At 42.7% G+C, this 22367-nt stretch overlaps 1 protein-coding gene across 1 annotated transcript; it reads left to right on the top strand.

The window, feature by feature from the left end:
• Positions 1-1003: 1003 nt before the first annotated feature.
• On the top strand, positions 1004-18565 carry DUSP5 (dual specificity phosphatase 5). The gene is made up of 4 exons (XM_073595900.1): positions 1004-1924; positions 8621-8757; positions 13208-13427; positions 15933-18565. Exons 1-4 carry the CDS (start codon positions 1561-1563, stop codon positions 16331-16333), a joined length of 1122 nt encoding a protein of 373 aa, XP_073452001.1. The 5' UTR covers positions 1004-1560; the 3' UTR covers positions 16334-18565.
• Positions 18566-22367: the final 3802 nt, after the last annotated feature.

Below are 22367 nucleotides of genomic sequence, written 5' to 3'. Positions count from 1 at the left end.
TTCTACTTCTTCTTCTACGACTACTTCTTTAAACATAGTACGAATGCACATGCAAGACAAATAAATGTATTTAGTGAGCCTTGTTTACACCATTTCAATGCTTTCATGTTCGATTTAAAAAAGTACAGCATGCTGCATTTTTCTGCACCGGTGTTGTGTCGAGAAATGCCCGCTATCGAAAAGTGCCAGGGATGAACGGCACATGCGCAACGCGTGCGCCGTATGGAACAGCACAACAGCTGATTTTACGATCAGCTGTTGTGACGGCGAGACGGCGCCTGCGCACAATAGCCGACAGAAGATTTTTTTCTGTCAGATTGTGCCCCGTGCTCCCGTGGCGAGTTCCTGTTGGCGAGGGGCGGATTTCTACATGTTGTGGGTGCATTTATAAATGATGGGCAGTGCTGCAAAACAAAACTTTTTATGCTATTATTTCTGGACGCTTGCGGGGCGTTTAGCCAACTGATGGGCGGGTTCGCAGGGCGTACTTAGCTTAAAAACTTTAGTTTTGCAGCACTGGCCATCTTTAAAAAATGCCGCCCCCCAACTGCCCATAATTTATAAATCCGCCCACAACATGTAGAAATACGCCCCTCGCCGACATGAACTCGCCACGGGAGCGCGGGGCACAATCTGACAGAAAAAATTCTTCTGTCGGCTGTTGTGCGCAGGTGCTGTCTCGCCGTCACAACAGCTGATCATAGGGTGCATGCGCTGTTCGTCCCGGGCACTTTTCGACAGAACACCGGAAAGCAAATGCACAGCAATGTTTGCAAATGTGTGCATCTTAGTAAAAAAAAAAATAATAATAAATGAAATCTAAGGGCTCATTCACACCAGAAACTGCATATAACTGTGTGTTTTTTACATGCATTTGAAGCACGCTTGACGTGCACTTGAGTGCGTTTTTGCGCTGCGTTTGCAGTGCATTTTTCTATACGTGTTTTGGGCTTGGCTTACAGGGGCACAGGGAGGTGCAATCAAAGTGCGTTTGTAGAACGTTCCCTGCATTTGCGGTGCAAAAAAAAAATGCAGCATGCTCTACTTTTTTTTTTAACTGCGCTGCAATGATGTGAACTATGCCCATAGGATTACCTTGATTTTGAGCTGTCTATGCAGTTGGAGTGCAGTTCAAAATGCATCCAACTGCGTTCAGTGCACACGGACCTTAAAAAAAAACACAAAAAACGCACACAAACGCGAACATGCAATAAACAGTGAATTCGGAGGCTGAACCCCAAAGAGGGATTGTATAGAAATTGTACAATCAGATTGTATAGACAGCAGGGTATAATGTCCGATTGCTGGCCTGACTGATCAGCGCAGCCCGCTGTGTGCATAGACTGAGATCGGCTCACAGCTCCCTCTAGCGGGGGAACTCTCCAAGAAGGAGGAGGGGCGGAGCCACACACAACTCCATGAATGAAGCCGTGACTCTCCATATATGGGCAGTGACGTCACGGGCGGGCGGCCCGATGAGATATAAGCGCCGTCCGCGGGATCCCCCGGAGCGGAAGTGTCATTTAAAGAGCTTGAGAAAGCGGCGACAGCGGAGCAGACATGAAGGTCACCTCTATAGAGAGTCGGCGGCTACACCGGCTGATCAGGAAGGAGTTCTCCCGGTGCCTGGTGCTGGACTGCCGCCCTTACCTGCCCTTCAGCGCCTCCAGCGTGCGGGGATCCATCAACGTCAACCTGAATTCCGTGCTGCTTCGCCGGGCACAGGGGGGAGCCGCTCCGCTGCACTTCGTGGTGCCCGAGGAGGGGGCCCGCTGCCGGCTCCGGGACGGACAGGTGTCGGTGGTGGTGGTCCTGGATGAGAGGAGCCAGAGGTGGCAGAAGCTGAAGAAGGAGAGCCCGGCTCATATCGTCATCAACACCCTGAGCAACCTGCCGGGGGCGCCCCGCATCTGCTTCCTGAAGGGTGAGTGTCCAGGGGGGATCTACTACTACCTACCTAGGAGGGGGGGATCTATTACTACCTACCTAGGAGGATCTACTACCTACCTAGGAGGGGGGGATCTACTACTACCTACCTAGGAGGATCTACTACCTACCTAGGAGGGGGGGATCTACTACTACCTACCTAGGAGGATCTACTACCTACCTAGGAGGGGGGGATCTATTACTACCTACCTAGGAGGATCTACTACCTACCTAGGAGGGGGGGGGATCTACTACTACCTACCTAGGAGGATCTACTACCTACCTAGGAGGGGGGGGGATCTACTACTACCTACCTAGGAGGATCTACTACCTACCTAGGAGGGGGGGGGATCTACTACTACCTACCTAGGAGGATCTACTACCTACCTAGGAGGGGGGGGATCTACTACTACCTACCTAGGAGGATCTACTACCTACCTAGGAGGGGGGGATCTACTACTACCTACCTAGGAGGATCTACTACCTACCTAGGAGGGGGGGATCTACTACTACCTACCTAGGAGGATCTACTACCTACCTAGGAGGGGGGGATCTACTACTACCTACCTAGGAGGATCTACTACCTACCTAGGAGGGGGGGATCTACTACTACCTACCTAGGAGGATCTACTACCTACCTAGGAGGGGGGGATCTACTACTACCTACCTAGGAGGATCTACTACCTACCTAGGAGGGGGGGATCTACTACTACCTACCTAGGAGGATCTACTACCTACAGGGGATCTCAGCCCTATAGGGGGATCCTATACCAATAACAGCCTCTACATCCTATAATGGGATGGAGGGGATCTACTACCTATAGAGGTGGTAAACGGAATCTGATGCCTATCGGGGGATCTGCTACCTATGGGGGATCTGATGGCTATTCGAATCTAATACTTATTTGGGTGTCTGGAGCTCTATATTATAGGGGATTCAATGCCTATAGAGGGGATGAAGTTGATCTGATGTCTATTGGAGGGATCGGACACCTATAGAGGGGATGGGGAGGATCTGATACCTATCGGGAGTTGGAAGATCTGCTACCTATAGGAGATCTAATGCTTAGAGGATGGAGGTGATCTGATTTCCATAGGGGGGATCTGATCATATAGGTTCAACTAGATAGACTTGTGTTTTTTTTCCAGCCTAATTATGCAACTCTATAGGGGGTCTACTACCTATAGGAGATCTACTACCTAAAGAGAATGGTTATCTGATTTCTATAGGGGGATCTGATCATATAGAGCAGAGTTTCTCAACTCCAGTCCTCAAGTACCCCCAGCAGGTCATGTTTTCAGGCTTGCCATTAATTACTACAGTCATTTTATTTGAGGGGAATCCTGAAAACCTGACCTGTTGGTGGGTACTTGACTGGAGTTGAGAAACATTGATTATAGGGGACCTCATGCCTTAATAGGATGGCAGTGGACTGATTTCTTTAGGGGAATCTGATCATATAGGGGTTCTAATAACTAGAGGTGATCTGATGTTTATAGGCGGAATTTGATGCATATAGGTGGTTTAATGCCAATAGAGGGGATAGAGATCTGATGCCTATAGAGGGACTAAGGTGCCTATATGGGGGTGGGAGTGTATATGGTACCTATAGGAGGGGGATCTCATGCCAATAGGGGGTTGGAGCTGGAGATCTCCACCTGAAGGGTGAATGTCTTGTAGGGAACAGAGGGGATCTGTCTGCGGGTGTATGTGCTCTATAGAAGGGGAATGTGGGGGATCTGCTCCCTGGAGGATGTGACCTTATAATGGGGATGGTGGGGATGACCGCTAAGCAATGTGTCTTTTAAAATGTAGGGGAAAAATTTAATTTGCTAAGTGGAGATAACCTGGTAATAAAAAAAAAAAAAAAAAAATCCTTCCTATAACTGCTACATTGGAGCATATGTCTTTGTATCAAGCATGACTCATTTCCTCCATCCGAAACACTATTGAGGGGGAAAAAACCATGGCTAATACTTTGTATACTATGTTGTCTAGTACAATACTAGACAACATGGTATACAAAGTATAGTACTGTACTTTTCGTAGCCTGACTTTAGACTATTTCTAACCCTTATTGATTTAGATGTTGTGGTTGGAGTGAAGTATTTTAGAGTAGTACACACACTTCTCAGTTCACTTCTCATGAGATCCTCGCTGGATCTTGCTACAGATCTGTCTGCATTATATTTTCCTTTTTTGATGTTAGTTTACTGATATACATAAATGCTGTGTCCGAGTCTAGCCTTATTTATGATCATTGATAACAAATCCTAACAATTGCTGATGAAAGTATAGCTTTTCCCTATGGGAGTCTAGTTGTAGAAGTGACATTTGTCAGGGAACTGTTAATTTGGGGACGTCAGCAATGCTAAAACGATTGACTTGTGTCATATTTTGCAGATAAATTGTGATATTTCAGTTATGACTTGGTTGTCTCAGATGAGGTGTCTATTTCCCCATATTGCAGTTTTAGAACCTGTCATTTGATTTCCAGAATTCTGAAACTGATAATCTGGAGAGGAAACAAGCTCATCCTGTATATGGCACAGGAAGCAAACTACAGCCAACCACGCACAATACAATGTGACTGTACAGTCTTTAGACAGACCGACAGCTATGTGGTCAAAGTGCTTTTCTTTTCTCGTTCGTCTTTTTTTTTTTTTTTTTTTTTTTCCCTAGTATAGGAAAAGAGAACGTGACAATCGACCCCTGATCCTGCTTCTAAACAGATGTAAAGTAATTTATAAGAGTTCAAGGCATCAAGGAGAAACATATATTATTATTTTTTTTTTTTTTTAGGATGCCTTCTTGATTGGATACAAACTGGAAAGTTTTAGGTACATTTTCATATTGCATAGTTTTTTGGTTAAATCTAAAGGCGATTGTAAATCGATTCTACAGTCGCATTATAACAGGCATGATGATAAATTCGACAATTGTTTGAATTCAGCATAAAATCAGATTGTGCAGACTGAAGTAGCTTGCGCAGTGCTTTACAAAATAGAGGGAGACTACAGTTCTAATACAATTCCTGACCAGGGTTAGGAGAGCCCTGCTCATAAGAGCTTACAATCTAAAGGATTTGTACAATCCAGCTTTATGATTTAGTGTAATCATAGTGCAAAGACGATGCACAATCTTTCTTTGCGTGTTTGTAGTGAGGAAATCAAACTTTATTTTTTAGGACCAAACAAATTTAAAGTGAAAAGCCGAGGCAAGAACTGAACAAGCGATTGTAAATTAATGAATTGAGAAAAAAAAATACTGGAACATTTGTGTCAAGAGTTGAATGTCGGTTTTCGTCAGGATGTGTCATAAATTGTGTCTCATCAGCTGCAGGAAGAAGCTGTTTAATTGAATCATCTCTATTCCTCTGCAGATAAGGGGTTAATGGCACACAGTAGGATGTGGATCTCAGCTGTACCTACAATGGGTGCAATAATCTGCAGCTTGTTAATGGGGCTGTAAAGTCATCACCCCCTGGGGGGAGGCAGCTTCCCCTGGTAGGATATGGCTTGTTAGGATGAGGTTAGTGGCAGGTCAGGAGGGGGGGGGGGGGGGTTGTAGTTGTCCTTGCAGTTTGTCACATTTAGGATGCAAATAGCAGAGGTGTTATGTAAATTGCACAGCAGCACTGTTGATAAGGCTGGGAAGTGGTCTGGTTGATTGAGCTGGCTCCTGGGCTTATCTGGCACTTGGCTACTGATCTGGATCTGTCTTATGTATAAGCTTGTCTGTTTAGTGGATTACTAGTGAGTTATCTAATGTATTTTAGTCTGCTAAGCTGGACCCAGACACTAGGGGGCATCTGGAAGGACAGACACAATCTGACCATTAGTGGGGCCCTACACAAGGTCCAATCCTTGTTTGCAGTGAAATGATTGCACATGCGTTGTCATTAACTTTGTGGTGTGAAGGAACCCTTACAGCTAAACTGATCATTGGTACATAATTTAACAATTTTTTTTTTTTTTTTTTAATGAACACAAATATCCAAATAGCCTCTTGTAGTCCCTGTATATAGCAGAGCTGGAGCATGAGGAAAAGCAGCAAAAGGAACCAACAGGGTTCATTTCCTAAAGGCAAATGGGCTGCTCTTTGCAAGGGCAGTTGCACAGTGCAAGGGCATTTGCTCCAGAGTTTAGTAAATGAGGTGAAGCTTTACTTTGCGAAGACTACCCAATCACATGCAAGGAAAATAAAAATAAAAAATTTTGCTTGCACATGATTGGATGACGGGAAGTCAGCAGAGCTCTCCCTCATTTATTAAACTCTGTAGCAGAGTGAGTTTAATAAATCAACTTTTTTTTTCTTTTTTTAATACTGGTACTTCTGTAGCGCCATCTATTTTCGCAGTGCTTTACATATATATTGTACATTCACATTGGTCTCTGCCCATTGAGGAGCTTACCATCTAAGATCCCTAACTCGCATTCATACATACACATACTTAGGCCAATTTAGTCTAATTAACCTACCAGCATGTCTTGTGGGAGGAAGCCAGAGTACCCAGAGGAAACCCAAGCAGGCACAAGGTGAACATGCAAACTCCATGCATGTAGTGCCATGGTTGGGTTTATGTGCTGGCAATAAGCATGCTGATAGGAGGAGAAAGCAGAGTGATGGGGAGATGGCTCATCACTGCTGCTTCTCCTTTTCATGTACAGTTAGCCTGGGGTGGGTGTAGGTGACCTGGGCTCAGAGGGAATTTATTGGGGTGGGTGTAGGTGACCTGGGCTCAGAAGGAATTGATTGGGGTGGGTGTAGGTGACCTGGGCTCAGAGGGAATTGATTGGGGTGGGTGTAGGTGACCTGGGCTTAGAGGGAATCGATTGAATGATGCTGGCCCTGAGACTGAGGGCATCTTGTGGCAGAAAAGAAACTGCAGGGGACGTTTTGGATTCAATTAATATTGCAAAAAAGATGCTGTTTGTTGTTTTGCTCTTTGAACAGGCAATTGGTATCATCTTTTTGGCTGGAGTTCAGCTTGAAGAATGGTTCAACTTGGACTTTCCTGATTAGAGCACAAGATGTGCCTATAGATTTTTAAGATGCTCAAACTGGGCATGCCATCTCATCCTTGGTGACCTTAACAGACTTTGCAGCAAATTTAAAGCAGCTTGTGTGCCATAAGAAGTGCTCTGGGTGGGCAGAAGGACTTGCCTTCTGCTTACAATCCTTGCAATTTGTTAGCAGAGCATTGATTGGTGTATGCAGCTTTTTATTTCCCCTAAACCGGTTTCTTTAAGGATTTTCATACCATCCATGACTTAATAGGGGGGGGGGGGTGATCGGTACACGGGGGACTGATCTGTTGGGCCCCCTTCTTTCTCCCTTGGCCAAAGCATGCACGTTCACACAGCTATCTTCTATGAGAAAGGACGGTTGGTGACCAGATTGTGCACCCTCAGTGGTCAGCATCTAGTAGGTGCTGTAACTGTAATGGTTACTGCTTCATTTTGCCTTAAGTGGCGACACCACAAAAATCTCAATTGCTGATAGGTGTGTGGGCGGAGGGGATTGTACACTGATTTTAGTTGTTTTACCTAATGTGTATAATGTAACATTTGCTTCTGTTTATAGTGGTCCCTTTAATAGTGCCTGTACTGTAACCTTTTAATTGAATGAAAGGCTTGTCTATTGATGGTTCCAATTCAGTGATTTGCAATTAGCACTGTCAGATCTCCTCCCCTTGTCCTGAGTTACCTTCCTGCCACCCTCCCCAGCACAGGAGGCAAAATTGCTAATCGCCTCCTATTGACTCCCAGCAGGTCCTTTATCCCATGAGCTGGGATTAAGGCAGGGCAGATGGGGACGGTCTAGAACAGCCTGCTCTGGTGGCAATTATCATCACACAGGAAGTGATTGCATCGCACTGATGTGTCACCACCTAGATGATCACTGTGCATTCTGTAAACAGCTTGATCATATTAGTTAGATGTACTAATCAACCCATGTATATGAAATAAGTGTTATATAACTGTCCTTGTCCCTTTCTTTGGGAACAGGGTGTAGGTACATTGGGAGGTCAGGGATTTGTCTGCTGTGTAACTTTGAGTGTTGCATGAGTTACGAAAGTAGCAATTTTATATATAAAGTTACTTTTGGTTTTTCAGAATGTTGCAGAACAAAACTTGCATAAGATTATATAACCTATGAGTCACTTATGTGAATGTACAGTATGTAAGGAGCTGCGTAGATTGATGGCACTAAATGCCTGTAATAAAAAGGGTTCATTTACTGAAATAGTAGCCAATCAGCACTTCAGATTGTTAATTAAGCTTTGGCAAAAAAAAAAAAACTGGAAGCTGACTGGTTTCTTTACAGAGCTGCACCAGTTTTTGCACTCTAGTTTTAGTAAATCAACCCTAATGTTTTCCATGCAACTTTCTTTCAGGATTCACACATTTTCCCAGTTGGTTCCAATTAGAAAAATGTGTGAATCTTGGGTGACAACTGTGTGAATCCATAAACTAGCAAGAAGTGTTTGCTGTACTTGTATTCGACAAGGGAACTGCTGAGGTCTAGCACTAATACTGAAGATCAAGCTTTGTATCCTTGAGCAAAAAGGCTTCTCCCATATATACTGCATTTAGACCTTTTTCCCTTGAAGACACCTTGTTCTAGGTGAAAATATGAATAGATTATCATTTTACTTCATTGTTGTAACAACTTTGTTCTGTCCTGCAGGTGGATTTGAATCTTTTCGCATAGAATACCCAGAATGCTGTGTGGATCAGAAGAGTTTATCGCAGGAAGAAAACGACAGCACTCCGAACCACCTTTGCGAGAAGCTCTCCTCCTTCCACAAGCCATCATATGATCAGGTACAGGGCTCTCCATTTGCCTTTATTTTATGTTAATGAGGTGCATCTCTGCCTTCTTAAAGTAAACCTGTGCCCAGACTAATAATTACATATTCTGAACAAAGCAGTAAATGCACTTTAACACAAGCCCTCATTTACCACTATTGGCATTATGGAGAAATTCACCTTCAAGGTTCATAACACACAAATTCCCAACTATTTTTATTTTCTGCGGAAGGCAGAATCTTGGCAGGGTTCCTCTAATATAAATGCACAGCGGGTGTTTCTAATCTAAGCTGGTAGAAATTGACTGGAACTGGCTGAAGCTGTGATCTTTGAGGATCCATGCATAGGAAAGGGTTAAAACTTCTGTCAGTTTTTTGCTGTCTTGTTAGGGAGATTTCACTTCCTATCCCAAACATTTTAGAGGAAAGGAATGAAAGGCCCTACTAAGTGAAAGGAATTCCCTGGTTAAACAGGAATGTATCCACATTGAAGACTTTGGCTGTGCATACACAATAAATGGATAAATGCATGTCCTCAATACATCAGAAATCAATTTATAATTCTAAATGCAAATTGATTTGGGGAGGAAGATTTTGGCAGGATACAAAAAGGACACAAGGTAATGTCCCTTGTGCTGTGTTTTTTTTTTTTTTTTTTTTTTTTTTTTTTTTTTTTTTTTTTCTATAATTTTGTGGGGTAAACTTTGGCTTTAAGGGGGTACGTTACTCATTGTAAAATTGTACTTTAATCAGTTTTATCCACCCCCAGTCCACCAGCTAAAATGCGTGTCTTCTTCCTCTAACCAGCTATCATCTATGTGCCAGATGTCACACAGTCTCACTTAATGTCCCTGACAGGTGTTAGTTTTTTGCAAATGTGTGCCATGGCCCCATCCATTCTAATGGCCAAGTAAAGCACTGTGGAAATTGACTGCCCCATATAAGTACCTATAATAAGTCCTACTCTGTGGCCTCCAGTTGATCCAGCAGAGTATGGCTTACCTATAGAAATTAATGGGGCAGTGGCATGTATGTGTTTTAGATGTTTTTGTGTGCAGGGCACACAGCAAAGATGGTTAGATTGAGGAGGAAGATGTAAGTATTTGAATTGGTGGGCTGCATTCAGGGTGGGTGGGTATTAATTTTCAGCATCCACTGAAAACTGAAATGCCAGTTGTGGTTGACCTGCTCTTTAAAATGATACTGAAAGTTGTTCAAAAGTTTTTGCTCCTCAGTTTGTCAGTATAGAGAAGGGCTGAAGTATAGGGAAAATTCTCAAACTGTTGCAGCTGAGCAAGCCCTGCAAGGGTTAAGCTTTGTGCAAATGCCTTTCCGCCTGTTAAGCTTTGGTCCATTAGCAGGATATGGGCTTGTGAAAGGCCGCGCTTCTGGAGATCAATAGAGATATTATTGCTTCCTGTTTGGAGTGTGTGGTGCTGGACCTTGCTGGGGAGATGGCTGAAAGTAGAAAATAGCATTTGACTCATCTCCTCTCCCCTATAGATCCGTATATCTTATGGCGCTATAATTACCCAGGCACCTTCCTGCCATATCCGCTTTCCACTTAATTATTGATGGTGAGATTGTCCTGGTAGCGGATGTGTAATGGGAAACTCAAGTGCATCCATGACCGTTTAAAATGATGGATGGAAAGCTATCCAGAAACCTAGTGTGTGGCTTGTCTCATTTTGTAAATTGCTGCAAGATATTAAAAGTAAATGTACATAAACGTGACACAAGATCTAATTCTATGGCACCTGTTTGGTACTGTGTAGTTTGTCAAATATTACAAAACTGTTTGCTGTAGTAAATCACATTGAAACCATCTTTTTTGCATTTTTTTTTTTTTTTTTTAAGCACAAAAGCAATTAAGATTGTATGCTTAATAGAGCAGGAAAACCGCTTTGGTTGCTTAAAAGAAAATTGCACCATATTATACCATCCGATTCTAGCACTGTAGTAAACAATCTGCACTATACTTACGGTATTACAGCTTGCCTTGCTCACACAAGGTTCTAGCTCGGCTCAGCTCCCTTGCGCCATGACATCACACAAAATGCTCGGGCACTGATTCCACCAGACCCATCACCCGCCAGTGATGCCCGAACACACTGTAGAAGGCACTCAAATGGCACTCAAAAGCGTCACAGCCATATTTTTTACTGGCAATCTTCTTCTGTCACTGACATTTACTGGCAGGAGAAAAATGCCCATTTTTTACTGGCTGCCAGTAAAAATACTGACGGTTGGCAACACTGGAGACACTTGTTCTGGTAATGGCTTAAGAAGGGCCCTACTTTACTTTGGATTTACTTGGCTGCTTCCTGTTGTGTCTGTAGGGACGCAGTGGGACAGAAGACAAAAACCTAATTGGGTTTAACCCTTTATCTAAAGAAGAAAGTGTTGGATATACTGTAAGCTTGATTCACACTATTGTGTTGCACGAACACCTTAGCCGTTCATTTTCAGTGGCACCCCAGTGCACCTCCATTGTGTTGCAGCAGACCACACCAGACTGTACAGCACTACTACATTGTGTGCTGAGTTGGGGGGGGGGGGGGGGGTGCAGATAGGATTGCCTGTCTTATTTGGTGCCTTGGCAGCCTGTCGTAATATTATTGTAAATGCTTATATATACCCAGTGAAGTGATTAGCCTCAGGTGATTAAGATGAAACAAATCCTACTACATAAGTTGTACATGTTTATCTGCAGTCTTCTCTCCTGTACAGCCCTTCAAAAGTTTACATGGCATTTCTGAGCTTCCAGAGGCAGGGGATTGGGATTTGACATTGCACACTGCACAGCATAGAGCAGTAAAACTGAGTGTAATCTGAGGTGGGGGGGGGGGGGGGGAATGGACATGCCTCCCTCTACAGTCTCTTAGATAAACATGCACAGCTGAGGAAATCTATCACAGGTTGTGTGCTGGAGCACCCCTCTCCTGTCCCCCTAAGATCCCTTTGAGTTGGCATAATCTGTTAAAAGAAAAAGCCGAGGTAAGAGACAGCAGACAAGTCACATTAGGAGCTTTGGACTGAGGCACATACAGTCCATACTATAGAAGGCTATGCCTTGATCTTTTTAATTTCAGAGGTTTATAGCCACTTTAAATAAATGCTTGTTAACATGCAAAATAAGGTGTTGCCTAAACACCCCAAAGTAGATGAGTGCGAATGGGCCCTTGAAATGCAGTGTGGTTTTTCTCTTCCCAAGTGAAAGTAAAACCATTCAATTTGTTAGAATGTATTCACCACCCTGCCTGACCCTACCAAGAGTGTCTGCTGACCTTCAGCTTTTTGGTAAAATGTAGTTTTATCTTGTAGCAGCAATATTTGCAAAGCAGTTTTGGGGTTATTTTAGCACAGGGAGATAATTTTTGCAGCATGATTGGGCTAATATTGGTTGATATCCCCGTGATACCGCCACCTCTGCTCCTTATGTCAACTGCACAGTTAAGACCGAGACAGCATATACTTTAGGAGGCTTAAGGGATTAGGGTAACTGACAGCTCCATCTTGTTTTCCACAAGAGGTTACAAAGTCAAGTGTGCATCCTGTCTGTTAAAAGTACCGATTTTGAGATTAGCCAGATTTGGGGGGGGGGGGGGGGGGGGCGCTTTGTGAGCACTTTGCCTGATCTGGGTTATGCTTGAAGGTTCAGTGCTTACCTGAGGTCGGGGTCCTGGAGTAGGAAGCAATGGAGGCGTTTTTCAGTGCCTCTTTCCTCATCCATGTGGGCCGGACAGCAGGAGGTGTGTGTGGGTTTAATGTGATTCACTGGCTTCTAATTCCAGGGTACAAAGCCAAAGATCACAAATGTAACACAACATTCCATTTTTAGATTAGCGCTGTTTCATCATGAATATTACTCATAGTCTTTAAGAACCCACTTTGCTATTCTAGTCACCGAACAATCAATATTAGTGGGTTTTGTGGCAGCTCTGTTCTGTGCATGTAATAACATTTAAATGTATGCGTAATAAAACATTATACAGATATAGCTTATGACATACTACAGCTTTTTTTTTTTTTTTTTTCATTTTAAGCTGAACTCCAGCTGTAGCTTCAATTGATCGTAAAGTCATGTTCTTTTTCCTAAAATAAAGACTTTATTACTTACCTGCTCTGTACAATGGTGTTGCAGAGAGGGGCCCCTTACCTCACCTTCTGGGGTCCCCCCGCTGGCACTGTCTGCTGCTCCCCCTCCTATGTGCCCCCATAGCAAGCAACTTGCGGAAGCTCTCTCAAGCTGAGCTGTGTGCATCTATAGACACACACAGCGTGGCTCAGCACTATTCAAACACCCACTCCCAACTAGAGTTCACCAGATTTATGACAGAATCAAGTCTTTTTACTTGCAACGTTTTAAGGAGAAAGCATTGTATTGCAGAGCTAGAGATATCTAATTTTATACTCCCCCTTTTTTTCTGTTGAAACTTAGCTTTTGTTCATCTTATCTTTTTCAGGGCAGTCCGGTCGAGATCCTTCCATTCCTCTATCTTGGCAGTGCCTACCACGCATCTAAGTATGAATTCCTCTCTGGCCTTTGCATTACCGCCTTACTCAACGTCTCCAGGAAGAGCACTGGATACAACAAAGACCAATATGACTACAAATGGATTCCTGTGGAAGACAATCATACCACAGATATCAGTAGCCACTTCCAAGAGGCTATAGATTTTATAGGTGAGTGAAGCTGTTCTTTGCATAGCGATAAACTAATTTATTTTAAATAAAATTACATTTTCTGCATGAAGGATTTTCTCATTTTTGCTAGGTATGAAAAAATTTCAGCCTATGTAGTATATGTAGTGCAGAACACTGTTCAAAGCTGAGCTCCAGGCAAACTGCTAAAAAAAACACACTATTTACATGTCGAATGATTGGTATCTTTGCATATCCAGTCCTGAGATTAAGTCCCCTTTCACACGGGCAGATAGAATTGTGCTTTTAGCTGCGGGCAGATGAAGTTGTCTACCACAGCTAAATGCACACAACGCTTTCCTATGGCCCCATTCACACACTGCATTTTAGCAAGTTTCGTTACATGCGGTTTTGTGCAGATAGAAAAAATAAAGTTGACTGCGTCCAGGAACGATATAGTGCAGCTATCTGCACATAACTGCAGGTAATTGCAGTGTACTATTTCTCCTGCAGATAGCAGCGGGAACAAGGAAAGTAAAACAGGAAGCACATCAGAAATGGCAAGAATGTTCTAAACGCAGCCGCATGTAAATGCAGCTAATCGCAATGTACAACTGCAAGTGAACGCTGTGCCAGGATTCTCTGAATTTCAAAATAAAACATGCTTTTAACAGTGGCAGAACAGCCACCCATGTGAAAGGGGCCTTGCACAGCACTATTTGGCCTAGTTTTTGTTCACTGCTGTGTTTAAATAAAACACGTAGGTCTTGTCCCTCTCCCAGCCTATGACTAAACCGTGAAAGGAGAAGCAGCAGACTGATCTAATCTGTCACTCTGCTCTAACCCTTTCAGCGTGCTCCACGCACTGCAGCAGAACTGATTGGCTCATTGTGTCACTTTTCCTTTTCTCCTCTCTGAGCTTTGGGCTTTACATTTTTTTTTTTTTTTGGTTTTAATTTGAATAAACGAGTCTTTGGTAATTTTAGCCTGTGACTTAAACTGAAAATTAAAAATGGACTCCTTTAAACTTATTCTGCTTTTGCAGTTCTATGTTGTCTATTAAATTTGCAAATGTGGCAGTTCAGCCTTCCTGATAAGGGTCCTTCCTGATAGAGTCCATTCACACCACATACAGTGCAGTTTTTTTTCATTTTTTCTTTTCTCATGAAAAGTAGGTTATGGCTTGCATTGGCATTGCTCACACCAGGTCAGTGCTTTCCAGTGTTTCTGTTTCGGAAAAAAGTACAACATGCTGCTTTTTTCCTACACAGAACTATACTAGAATGCAGTAAAAAGCTTTAAAAATGCATCTTACCTCAGTACGGTGAAAAAAAAATAACTTGGGGGGGGGGGTCGCGCATCTGGAAACACATTATCGCGCATGCAGAAATGCATCCGGAATGGATCTAGAGGATATCTTTGTAGCATAAACAGGCACAATTTTTGGTAGTTTAAATGGCACAAAAAAATCAAAGTTGCAATGTTTAGAAAATGCAATTGGACTACCCACATCTTCAAAATCTGTATCAAATATGCAAAGGATTCAGACTGCCTTGGCAATTTGGAATCAATGCAGATTATTAAAAGTTGTAAAACAATTATATGCAAAGAGCTGTGTCTTGGGTTAATTTCAGGTTACACCTGAAAATTTTGAATGTTTCTTTTACTGCATAATGGATAGCAGCATAATGCATAATGCAGGGTGCTCAGGGGTTTAAACATTTTTACAACTATCATCCCTTAAAGTCCAACCATTAATTAAAGTCTTTGTGGCTGTTTAAGGCCATTGGAGAATTCTTCAAAGCTGGACATAAACAGAACAGCTTTGTAATTACAGGATCTGGTGCACTAACATGGGCAATTTTGTCTTCAATAGGAGGTAACTTCTGTTGTGTCTCCAAGGACAAAGCTTGTACTGGCCAATAAAACTGGTTAATGGGTTGGTGACAGCTGACCCCTCTAAATGCCTAGTGGTCAACGGGTACTTTCCTTGGCTTGATTTGTATTCTTTGTTCTTGGGGTCTGTTTAATATACACCTCCGAATGAACTTGGTAGAGGTCAGCCAATGTCCATACAGATGTGTTTTTTGAAGCTATTTTAAGATGCTGTAAATTTTAATGACCGCATGTCATAAGCCCTGGGGAGGGGGGGGGGGGTGTATTTGAGAAACAACCCTCTTTGTGATGAGCAACTTGGGCTTTGTCTTCATGGGTTTTAATGGAAGTGCTATCCTGCACTGGGCATGCATGGAGTTGAGCACTTGTATAGCATTTAAGTAGAGGCAGACCGTAGAGCTTTTCATCCTGGGGCCTAATGAAATTTGAACTTACTGTTTGAGGAGTTGAAGACCTGACAGTCATACTGTGTTTTGCTACATCACTGAAACTATATTCTCAGTAGGAGAGATTGTGCTTTTGTTTAGTTTTCAAATATCTTCAGTTCTACATCACAATGCATGCATAGGACTAGAGGCACATTGTTTTGTTCTGCACAGGTGTTGTGTTCATACAGTTGTATTTATGTGTATAATTTTGATCTGTCTGCAGATACTGTGAGACACTCTGGAGGCAAAGTCCTAGTCCATTGCGAGGCTGGCATCTCTAGGTCGCCTACCATATGTATGGCCTACCTCATGAAGACCAAACTGTTTCGCCTGGAGGAGGCCTTTGAGTACATCAAGCAACGCCGCAGCCTTGTATCACCCAACTTCAGCTTTATGGGCCAGCTCCTTCACTACGAGTCCGAAATCTTCTCTTCCAAACCCAGTGGCCCCCTCATGTCTTGCAAAAGGGACTCTGTTTCCTTCTTCGCCGAGGACATGAACATTGGCCAGCACTTTGAGGCATCTTGTTTCACTTTCCCCACTTCCGTCTTAACCCCTGTTCCTCTCAGGTCTCCTGTACACCAACTGAAACTCAGTCCAATCACTGCGACTTCTTCCTGCTGACACATGTGCCGTAGAGACGGTGGACTAAACTGTGAATACAGACTTTAAAACAAAGTGCAATACAATAGACGGTGTCACTAGTCTACGGCACGCGATGTGCCAACCTACAAGTTGCATCCTATGCTTTAAAGACTTTATGTTTGCTGTTCCAAAACTTGGATTAAGTTTACAAACTTGGATACGTCCTGTTGCAGTTAAATTTTCTCTCAGTAAAAGTTGTGTATCTTATGAATGTCCTCATAAAAGTGAGGGTATGGAATTTTACCCTCTTAATAATAGAGGATTGTTCTAGCACAAATCCATGCAGTGTACTCTCATTTGATAGGTCTGCGTAGCAATAAGTTGTGTAGAATCTGGGATGTTTACATTCAATGTAGGGCGAGTGGTAGATGAAGACCACCTTATACACTGCAACTAGTAGTGTAACTCTATTGAGGTGTTACAGGCGTCCAGTGCTGGGTTCTTGCCAGCTTTGTGAAGTAGGTGGAGGACAATGCCATTCCTTGGCTCGTCTCTTCCTTGGGGCACTTACCCCAGAGTACCTGGAGTTAGAAATGTCTGTCAAGGCCCAACACAATCTCCCCTGAGATGACTTGATGAGAAAGAACTACTTAAACATTCGAAAATGTGTTGACATTCCCATGTTTGCACAGAAAGATATTTATAGAACTGAGCTGTAAAATTTGTTCTGAGCTCAGACCTCTTAGACTAAAGGAGGCTGAAGATAGCTGGTAGTATTCCATAGGAATACTAAGTCTTGACAGGTACTGGAAAAATTACTCCCCACACTGCACATTCAGTATTGAAAAGTTCGGAAACTGTTGCATATTTATCTGTGAATTAATTTTGGCATTCTTGACAAAACTTTGTTTTGACTTAAAGCGGGAAGATTTAGATCCTCTAACAGTCTTTACTGCTGTCTTTCTCAGTGATTAGAAGATTTCTGTCTACTTCCTGTTGTGGTGTCTGATGCTACTTAGATTAGGAAGTAAGGTAAAATAACCCCTAGGGGGGGTTAAGACACCAATAAATATGAGAGGGTCTAACACTTCACTATACAAAACCACATAAAATATTTTTGCTTCTCTTACAACCTTTCATACACACCAAACCAAATTTGGTGTCCTTTTCTGATGAATCTTGCCAATTTTGTTTAATATACTGGGCCTTGTTTGTAAAGGGGAGCAAAAATGTTTGCATTGTTTGCAGCCACCAATGAGAAGGAAGCACCCAGTCTTCCATTCTGGAATGGTAAATATAATTGGGTTGCAATTTGTAGCAAATGGCCATTTGTTAAAAAAAATTCACCTAGCTATCTTCACATTGAGTGTTTGGCTTTCAAGCAAGATTTTTTTTTATTTTTAAAATGCATGATAACACTCATTAAGATTAAGAATTTTTTTTCTGGGAAAGATCCTGTAAGCTGTAGTATAATGCAGGGCTGGGCTGGGTTGGCTTGGCATTTGCATGTCCAAATGTATAGGGAACAATGCACTAGTTATGTTAAAATAACAAGCAATATTTAAAGGTCCTGATGGTGTTGGGGCAGCCTTGGTGACCAGACATGGAAAGGCTTGATTAAAAAAAATCTGTGGATATTCCAGAACCTTAAGATTTGTTTGGCCTTTTTTTGAGTGTTTAACAGTGTAGGCAGGGTTTACACAGCCACGAATTACTGAAATTCAAATGGGATGGTTTCACTTATTTTTTACTTCTGTGTCCTTCTCTTTTGGCCACTTTTGAAAAATTATTTGTCCAGGCTATCTGTACACAACAGATGTTGGAAATTCTAAATATAAAGCTTTCTATTTTTTGGGCTTTGTAATGTCCACAGAACCCCTGAATCATAAAAATAAGATGTGCATATGCACATGCTTCCAGTTCTGGAGTCAAATGTGAAGTGCAATTTCAAGGCACAAAAAATAGGCATGGTGATATCAAAAATCTTACTGTACAATCCTGCCCTGTGTATGGTCACCTTAAAGCTGTTGATTCCATGGCTGTGTTGGTTAACACTGGAATGTTTACCATTAACCTTTTGGCTGCTGGAAGAATATAACTGATTTCAGCAATAAAGAGGTTAATATTACTACTGTATACAGATGAGTTGTTGCTCCATATCAGAATATTACAAGGTACCATGCAATAACTTGTTTTGTCTTTGTGTACTTTTTATGTTGAAGGTTTCCTTCCTTGTGCCAATAAATGTGCTTTTTTTATTTAAATTTAAAAGGTTTGTGGCTTTTTCTTGAGAAAGTTGGGGGCTATAAGGCTGAAGAGCATAAATATGGTTTATAAGGCTCCATGCACACTGGATGTTAAAATAACGTTATAAAAAACACCAGTAGCTTTGCATTGAGTCTTTCAACATTTAACGTTTTTGCAGTAGCGTTTTTCCGTGTTAGCATTTTTTTTTTTTTTTTTTTAGGGGTTTTTTTTTTTTTTTTTTTTTTTCAATGGATCAAAAACATTAAACGCTGGCAAGCGACGTTTTTGAGCGCTTATTGATGTGTATCAGCGTTTGAGTGCTTGCCTTTTTTTTTGTGGTCAGAAAAACTACTCCTGAACGTGATTTTATGGTGTTCAGAAAACAGCCCATAAACTCCACTGCTAATAAACATCCAAAAAGGTGTGTGCATGGACACATAGCATAACATGGAGGGGAGTTTATGGGCTGTAAAAAAAAAAAAAAAAAAGCCCAAACTCCCAAAAAAACATCAGTTTATGAGCTTCAGTATGCATGGAGCCTAATATCCTGTTGTGAAATTTCTGACCCATTAGCTTTCATTAAAGTCTAACTTCAGGTTTCCCATGAGTTTAATTTGTTTGAGCCACTATTTCCTTTACAAGATGTGACCACTGGGTCACTGTGTAAACTGTATGTAGCCGCTACATACCATATACACCGTGTGTGTGGGATATGCCTTGGCACACCCTAATTGCCCTATGCGCATTAAAATTATTGTTTTGTGTGCTGATCTCCCTCTTACAGCTGTGCCATAAGTGCTTACGTATTTTTCTTACACTGTGCCGGTGTCTTGCTGAGAAAGTTCCCCCCGGCGGGTAAGGACCCCCCTGTACTGCGCAGGTGCAGCACCTGCGTAGTACGAACTACTATGAGCCGCCGAAGATAGCCGAAGCTGAAAATCTTCAATCAGCTGTACACAGCGCCTGCGGTCCATGTTCAAGCCCCACCATCCAAGTGGACCTAGAGGGGAATAAAAAAGAACCAAGCGAGCCCGCGAGGGGCCCTCTTACAGGCGCCGTGTACAGCTGATTTCCAACTATTCAGCTTCGGCTATTTCCGCCGGATCCTACTGCGCAGCGCCTGCGCAGTAGAGGGGGGTCCTTATGCGCCGAGCGGAACTTTCTCGGCAGAACACCGGCAGGGAGTTCACACGTGTGTTTGAGCTTTAGGGTGCACACTCTAATGCAATAGGCTGCCCACACCTGACACCATACATTCTGACTTCTGTTCCCAGAACAAAACAGTCAGGCTGAGCACTTTTTATATTTTATGAATGAATACAAGGCTTCCTTTGGCTGAAGGAATGGCTGAACAGCACACAAGCCAACTCTGTTTTGTTCTTGGAATGGGAAATGGGAAAGAACAGTTGATGCTACATATAGTTTATACAGCTTTGAAAGCAGGCCAGGCACATTAGTAAAATACAACCCCCTTTTTCCAAAAAAAGTTGGGCTGCTGTGTAAAATAATAACTAAAAGTCAAATGCAATGATTTGCAAGTCTCATAAACCCATATTTTATTCAGAATAAAAATAAGGAAACCTATCAAATGTTTAAAGCGGTTGTATACTTTTTTTTTTTTTTTTTAACTTTTACCTACAGGTAAGCCTATAATAAGGCTTGCCTGTAGGTAAAAAAAATCTCCTAAACCTGTACGATTTAGGAGATTTTTCCCCACGCAATGAGCCGCTGACTGCAGCGGCGCATGCGCACAGGGGATTCTCGGCTGAAAGCCGGCAGCCACCGGACTTTGCCGGAAAAAAGAGTGACGACATCGCGGCTCCGGCCACTCACAACGCCAGAACCGCAATACCCGTAAGGCACGCCGATGGGAAATGTCGGCTCCCTCGGCGTGGACCGGGTGAGATGCCGGCGCCTCGTTCTAAGGTAAGTATCTCATAATGAGCTAGTATGCGGTGAATACTAGCTCATTATGCCTTTTCCCTTACAGGTGTAGGGAAAAAAGACAGCAGGTTTACTACCGCTTTAAATTGAAACAATTTTTAAGAGAAATCAATAAGGTGATTTTGAAACTAATGGCAGCAACAGGTCTCAAATTGTCAAGGCAATAAAAAGCAGGCAAGTAAGTAACTAACAAGTTGGAAGAACATTTTGCAACATGTCATTAACATGATTAGGCATAAAAAGAGCATCTTGGAGAGTCTGTCTCAGAAGTAAAGATGGACAGAGGTTCACCAATCTGAAAAGCGACATTTAAAAATTGTCAGACCATTTTAGGAATAATGTTCAAAGTAAAGTTGCAAATACTTTAAATATCACCATCTACAATACATAATATCAAGATTCAGAAAATCTGGAGAAATCTGTGTGCAAGGGACAAGGTCAAAATGCAGTATTGGATGCCTGTGATCTTCGAGCCCTCAGACAACACTGCATTAAGCATTTGCCGCCCGCCCACCGTCAAATGATGGCGGGACGGTTCGGCTCTTGTTCTGGGTGGAGGTCATATGACGGCACACCTGAACGGCCACTCCTGTGTGCCCGCGTTGCTAACACACGATGCGGCTCTTTAATCATGTGATCGGCTGTGTCCAATCACAGCCGGTCACATGTAAACAAGGAAGTGCCAGTAATCGGCTCTCCTCGCCTCATACTGACAGTGTGTGGCAAGGAGAGCCGATCAGCGGCATTTCCTTGCAGGGGACAGTGAGAGATGTAATGGGGGCACTGATCAGTGCCCCATCTACATTAGTGCCAGCAACCCATACTAACCGGTTCCAACAATCAGTGACCACCACAGCCAGAAATCAGTGCCCATTAGTGATGCCAGTCAGTGCCACCCATTAATGCTCATCAGTGCCACTTATCCATGCCGGCTATCAGGGCCATCAGTGCTGCCTATGAGTGCCGCCTCATCAGCACACATCAGTGAAGGAGAAAAATTACTTATTTACAAAATTTACTGAAAGAAACAAACTTTTTTTTTTTGTTCTAAACGTCTTCTTTTCCTTAAAAAAAAAAAAAAAAAAATCCCAGCAGTGATTAAATACCACCAAAAGAACGCTCTATTTGTGTGAAGAAAATGATAAAAATTTCACATGGTTAGTGTTGTATGGCCGCGCAATTGTCATTCAAAGTGTGACAGCGCTGAAAAATGGCTTGGGCAGGAAGGGGTAAAAGTGCCTGGTAGATAAGTGGTTAAAAACGGGCATGATTCTGTGATGGGCATCGCTGCATGGGCTCAGGAATAATTCCAAATATCACTGGAGTTGATTTACTAAAACTGGGGAGTGCAAAATCTGGTGCAGCCTTGCCTGGTAGCTATCAGCTTCAAACTTCAGCTTGTTCAATTGGGCTTTGACAAAAATCCTGGAAACTGATTGGTTGCTATGCAGAGCTCCACCAGATTTAGCATTCCCCAATATTAATAAATCAACCTCACTGTCTGTGAACACCGTTCGCCGTGCCATTTAAAAATGTAAGGTAAAGCTCTATCATGCAAAGAAGCCATATCTGAACATAATCCAGAAAAGCTGTCATTTTTCTCTGGGCCAAGCTCAATTAAAATAGTCTGTTGCAAAGTGGAAAACTGTCCTGTGGTCAGACAAATCAAAATTGGCAACCATGGGCACCACATTCTCCAGATAAGAGATAAGGGACCTTCCAGTTTGTTATCAGCGCTTTGATGGTATGGGGGTGCATTAGTGCATAAGGAATGGGCAGCTTGCACATCTGGAAAGGCACCATCAATGTTGGAAGATATACCTAGGCCCACATTGCTGTGGGTTAGAAATCGCACAAGTTCAGCTGAACTCGCACAATTTCA

The sequence above is a fragment of the Aquarana catesbeiana genome, linkage group LG08, assembly GCF_042186555.1.
Source record: "Aquarana catesbeiana isolate 2022-GZ linkage group LG08, ASM4218655v1, whole genome shotgun sequence".
Taxonomy (NCBI): domain Eukaryota; kingdom Metazoa; phylum Chordata; class Amphibia; order Anura; family Ranidae; genus Aquarana; species Aquarana catesbeiana.
The sequence above is the reverse complement of the archived record's forward strand: the minus strand, read 5'-3'. Positions and strand labels throughout refer to the sequence as shown.

Bases quoted from the DNA above. Each gene is read 5' to 3' on its own strand.
- DUSP5 (XM_073595900.1), top strand. From the start codon at position 1,561: ATGAAGGTCACCTCTATAGAGAGTCGGCGGCTACACCGGCTGATCAGG. The intron at 1,925-8,620 runs GTGAGTGTCCAG...TCTGTCCTGCAG, and splicing joins CCGCATCTGCTTCCTGAAGG to GTGGATTTGAATCTTTTCGC. The intron at 13,428-15,932 runs GTGAGTGAAGCT...ATCTGTCTGCAG, and splicing joins AGAGGCTATAGATTTTATAG to ATACTGTGAGACACTCTGGA.